The following is a 6,000-nucleotide window of genomic DNA, read 5'->3' on the forward strand; positions in this document are numbered from 1 at the left end:
TGAGTGACAATAGGGAGATAAAAGTAGATAATAAGGACATGGCAAGTGAAATGAACGAGTATTTTGCATCTGTCTTTACTATAGAAGATACAGAAACATTCCAGTTATGGCTGTAAATCAGGAGGTGGAAGGAAGAGAGGAATTTAGTGAAATTACAATCACTAGGAAAGAAGTACTGAACAAATCATTGGAGCTGCTGCCTGACAAGTCTCCAGCTCTTGGTGGAGTTCATCCTAGAGTCTTAAAAGAGGTGGCTAATGAGGTAGTAGAGGTGTTGGTGTACATTTTCCAAAATTTGCTAGATTCTGAAATCTGGTTTCATCAGACTGGAAAGTAGCAAATATTACTCCTCTATTCGAGAAAGGAGAGAGGCAGAAATCTATAGGCATGTTAGCTTGGCATCGGTCTTGGGGAAGGTGCCGCAATCGATCATTAAGGAGGTTATCACTGGCACTTGGGAAAAACTCACGGTAATCAGGAAGAGTCAGCATGGTTTTGTGAAAGGGAAATCATGTTTAACCAATTTCTTAGAATTCTTTGAAGGAGCAACATGTGCTTTGGATAAAGGGGAACCTGTAACTGTTCCTGTACTTGGATTTTGAGAAGGCATTTGAAAAGATGCCACATCAGAGATCATTGTGGAAAATAAAAGTGTAGGGATAACATATTAGCATGGCTAGGAGATTGACTGGCTGGCAGAAAATAGACAGAATGCATAAATGGATCTTTTTCTGATAGGTAGCATGTGACGATTTGAAGTACGCAGGAGCCTGTGCTGGGGCTTCAACTTTTCTTTATAATTTATATCAATTATTTAGATGAGGGGAGTGAAGGCATGGGAGCTACATTTGCAGATGACACCAAGTTGGAAAGGAACGTATGTTGTGAAGAGGACACGAGGTTACAGATGGACGTGGATAGGTTGAGTGAGTGGGCAAAAATCTGGCAGATGGAGTATAATGTAGGAGAATGTGAAGTTGTTAACCTTTGGCAGAAAGAATAAAAAGGCAATGTATTTATTAAATGGAGACTGGCTGCAGAATTCCAAGGTGTAGAGGGATCTAGGTGTTCCAGTGCATGTTTCACAGAAAGTTGGAATGCAGGTAAAGCAAATAATTAAGAATGCTAATGGAATGCTTTCCTTTATTACAAGAGGAATTGAACATAAAAGTAAGGATGTTATGCTTCAGTTATACAGGGCTTTGGTGAGACAGAACTTGAATACAGTGTGCAGTTTTGGTCTCCTTATTTAAGGAAGGATGTAAATGCATTGGAGGCAGTTCAGAGTAGCTTTACTACTTTTATACCTGGAATGGACAGGCTACCATATGAGGATAGGTTTGGCACACGCTGCTTGTTTCCACTGGAGGTTAGAAGAGGAAAGGGTGACTTGATTGAAGTATATAAGATCCTGAATGGTATTGACAAGGTAGTCATGGAAAAGATGTTTCCTCTTGCGGTGACTCCAGAACTAGGGGCACAGTTTTAAAATTAGGGATCGCCTGTTTAGGACTGAGATTAGGAGAAATGTTTTCTCTCAGCACGTTATACGACTTTAACATAGACCAGAGAGTGCAGAAGGAGGCCATTCGGCCCATCGAGTCTGCACCAACCCACTTAAGCCCTCACTTCCACCCTATCCCTGTAACCCAATAGCCCCTCCTAACCTTTTTGAACACTAAGGGCAATTTATCATGGCCAATCCACCTAACCTGCACGTCTTTGGACTGTGGGAGGAAACCGGAGCACCCGGAGGAAACCCACGCAGACACGGTGAGAATGTGCAGACTCCACACAGACAGTGACCCAGCGGGGAATCGAACCTGGGAGCCTGGCGCTGTGAAGCCACAGTGCTATCCACTTGTGCTACCGTGTTGCCCCAGACTTTGGAACTCTCCATCTCTGAAGGCGGTGGAGGTGGGCTCATCGAATATTTTTAAGGCGGAGGTAGATGGATTCTTGTTAGGCAAGGGAACCAGAGGTAGATGGGAACGTGGAAACTAAATCACAAACAGATTAGCTATGATCTTATTGAATGACAGAGGAGGCTCAGGTGCCGATGGCCTTCTCCTGCTCTTATTTTATATGTTCATTTGTTGTTTGTATGATTCCACTTGTTTGGAAAAGCTCTTCAAATTGCACTTATTTGTGTCTGAAAAAATATTTAATTTATTAAGAAACTGACTAGTGTACACAATGAAACTGTTAAATGGTTCAGTATAATTTCTTTAAAGCCATTTTCAGTGGATTTTAAGTTGTTATTCACAAGTAGAATTGGGTTAAATAAAACACCAGGTTACCACTCTTAAAACACTAACAAATATGGTTTAATAAAAAGAAAAGAGAGATTACAATCTGTCACACCATCCAATGGGCTGGTACATGGAAGATTTTGGGCATGATTCAGTGACCTGTGGCGGACACAACGGGTGAATCAGACGAGAGCCCCAAATCAGGCTCCACGCTGGGCACCAGGCCATTCACGAGTCACCTAGCTCACTCCACCCCGCACAATCTGGATATTTAACTGAGCCAAATGGCTGATTTAAATACTCGGAGGCTGGATTCACCCGCTGCTCGGGATGCAACACTGAGCCTAAGAGATCTCCTTCTCAGAAGGCGGCGGAGGTGGGCTCATCGAATATTTTTCAGGGTGCCATTTAGTACTGGTCCACACAAACATGGACCAGGCTTAGCGGCACATTGGAGCTACTGGGTGGTGAGGGAGAAGGCAGGGTGGTATCCTGGCACTCCCCCAGAACTTGGGCACTTTGGCACTGCTACCTGGGCACCCTGGCAGTGCCATCCTCACCAGGACCACTGCCAGGCTGGCAGTGCCAGGGGTCAGGCCCAGAGGGGGGTCTGGCAATAATGCTAATTTATAAAAAAGTGTGATAGAAATGAAATGATACAGGAAGTAAGAAATTTACATATAAACGTATTACATATATATATATATATATATATATATATATATCCTCTCTATAATCCAAGTTTCCTTATTAAACGGTGTTTTTTCAAAGTGTAAGTTTCCTTCTCATTTTGGCTCAGCAGGTTTGACTGAGTCTATTTTTTTTCTTTACTCTTTCTTGTGATGTGGGCATCACTGGCAAGGCCAGCATTTGTTCCCCATCCCTAATTGCCATTGAACTGACCATTCTCTCGACCATTTCAGAGGGCTGATAAGAGTCAACCACATTTCTGTCTGCCTGGAGTTGCATGCATGCTAGACCCTGGATAAGGATGGCAAATCCCTGAAGAGCATCAGTGAAACCGATGAGTTTGTACCGTAATTAATGATATTTGCGTGGTTACCATCACCAACTTTAAATTCCAGACTTTATCAATTGAATTTAAATTCCACCAGCTGCAGGGGTGGGATTTGAACCCATGTCCCCAGAGCATTAGATTCCAGAGAACCAACTCTTTTTTTTCAGATATTCTAATTACAGGTCGCTTGTTATGCACTTTCTCATGAGAGGATCCATAATAGTCATCTAGCTTTAATGATATCTCCAGATTTTCCCATCTCATTCGGATAAATGCCGATCTCTGTTCAGGGACAAAATTTATTTTTGGTAGAGTACTAGAGGGAATAGTAAAGATTATTTAATATAGATAAATGAGCAAATTATTCTCGTTCGATCCTGAATATAATGAAAGATACTGTCTAAAGGTTATTAATGAATCATGTTTGGGTTCAAGAGGGGAGACTTGACACTCTGCAATGCTAATGTGAAACCATTGACTATTCTTGATATGCTTCCCTTTGGTGAATCCATTTTGTTGTGGATCTGACCTAAAAGAGTACTTGCACTCTCATGATTAACTGTTGTGTATTTTTTCAGTTCATTCATCCAGGGAACCAGGTTGGCTCGAAGGAACACTGAAAGGGAAAACTGGACTAATTCCAGAAAATTATTTAGAGTTTCTATAGCCAAAGGTGCATGGCATTAATGCAGAGCACTACATGGTATCCATGGCAATTTACAAAGACTTAAACAAGGTTTTAGTTTTTGATGTTTTATTTTTATTGCAGAGGTGCAATGAGGAGAGATCTGTGAACTGGAGATAGATGATTAATTTCAACCCTACCTTTTACTGTCCTGTAATGTTGATTGACTCGCTGTTAATTTATCGAACCAGAGCCTGTAATTATTTCTTTAAAATGTTGATTTTAATTCAGACACTCCTTGGTTTCCCACATGAGGGTTTATTTTATCTGTACTATATCTTGGCATGTATATAATGTAGATATTAATTCTACAAAGCTGTTGTGAATGTAATCCATTGATGCAGGCAGTGTGCTGATGCAAAGCATTTCCATTGCAAAGTGTATCATCCTTCAGTTTGCCATTTTTCAAGGTGTTCCCAGTATTGACGTGAAGTTCAACTCTTCATGCAGCTGGACTCTTAAAAAGCATTTCTCCCAGCTGAAGTCTTGCAATCACATACTTAGATTATAGAATTCTGATAATGCACAGCAGAGGTTCAAGGAGTTTAACAATGGTGACATCGTATGGCCAAATTTTATAGTGGGATAAAGCTCACAGCTGTCCATATAATTATTTTTAAATCTTAATCACTGATATGGGAAACATGACTTTTTATTTTTTCAAAATATATATTACTTTGTGATATTGGCATGAGATATTTGTTTACATAAAAGTGAATGCCCTCTATAATAGAAAAGAAGAATAAGTTACTAGTTTAAATAGAAATGTTTTTACAACATTTTTAAATGACAATCAGCCAGAAAGTGTAACATGTTTTTAACCATGCTCACACCAGCTTTTTTACCATGCTAAACAAAATGCAGTGACAGCAGCAAAGTTTGATTTCAGTAATCTGACACAATTTTCTGTTGCAGCTATTGGATTTGTTACTGGTTGCTAAAAATAAACACACAACTTATCCAGTTCAACAGAAATGTAACAATTTCAAAATTTCAAACCAACGTTTGAAGCCTGGAATTCAAAAATAACATTAACACAACTTGGATTTATACAGTATATTTAATGTCCCAAGACATGATAAAAACTTAGCACCAAAGGTTGTCTATGAACAGAATAAAAAGGCTGAGCTTGTACTGGTTTGACAGTTGAGCAAAGAGCTATCTGTCTTTTTGTGATAAGCCTTTTGCTAATTTATTCATTTTACATATTTAACTTTTTAAGCGGACATTGAGCTATGGGCTGCTAATAAGAAACAGGATAAAAATAATGAAGAAAAGAAAAATCTGGGAGAACAAAAGGAAGTTTTCACAGTCTATGTCATTCTGCCTGTACTTTGAACCAAGAGATGCGTGTCCAATCTAGGGCGAGGTTTGGCGTTTTAAAAATGTATGTTCAGAATGAATATTATTTTTGGGGGGATACCCATGCTTTTCAAAATTTCTCTAGCTCTTACTACTAATATAAAATTCATGGTAAGCCTGATGAGACCAGTGGTTTGTGATATCCAGAGTTATTTTGTGTGATTTTGCCGCAGTGGTTGATGTGCCTTCCGTGTAGTTCACTGTAACAAAATTGCAGCTTAATCGCTCGTCTCTTAGAAAATGTTTTGTTTTAGAAGCTGAATCACTTTGCATTCACTGTACTTATCTTCATGTGGCAATAAAATTATTTGGTATATGAAAGATCAGTGTATGATTTCAGAATTACAGAATAATGCAGCGCAGAAGAGGTTCTGCTGCTCATCGAATCTGCACCAATGCATGAAAAACACCTGACCTACCTACCTAATCCTATTTGCCAGATCTCGGCCTTGAATCTTATGATGTGCCAAATGCTCATCCAGGATGTGAGGCGACCAACCTGCCTCTACCACCCTCCCAGGCAGTGCCTTCCAGACCATCACTACCCTCTTGAGTAAACAGGATTTTCCTCAAATCCCCCTGCCCCTCACCTTGAACCTGTGACCCCTCGTAACTGACCCTTCAATGAAGGGGAACAGCTGCTCCCTATCCACCCTGTCCATGCCCCTCATAATCTTGTACAC

The 6,000-nt window shown here is 40.1% G+C and overlaps 1 protein-coding gene across 3 annotated transcripts in view; it reads left to right on the forward strand.

Moving 5' to 3' along the window:
• Positions 1-5,638, forward strand: part of LOC119965284 (rho GTPase-activating protein 26-like) — a 243,658-nt gene extending 238,020 nt beyond the window's left edge. For 2 of the 3 annotated variants that reach the window (XM_038795807.1, XM_038795808.1), the window contains one exon: positions 3,849-5,638. In XM_038795807.1, coding sequence (XP_038651735.1) covers positions 3,849-3,937 — 89 coding nt within the window. In that variant the 3' untranslated portion in view covers positions 3,938-5,638. Of the gene's footprint in view, positions 1-3,175 lie in introns of all 3 variants that reach the window. The other variant, XM_038795809.1, reaches the window with a different exon arrangement.
• Positions 5,639-6,000: the final 362 nt, after the last annotated feature.

This window comes from Scyliorhinus canicula, chromosome 4, assembly GCF_902713615.1.
Source record: "Scyliorhinus canicula chromosome 4, sScyCan1.1, whole genome shotgun sequence".
In the NCBI taxonomy this organism is placed as follows: domain Eukaryota; kingdom Metazoa; phylum Chordata; class Chondrichthyes; order Carcharhiniformes; family Scyliorhinidae; genus Scyliorhinus; species Scyliorhinus canicula.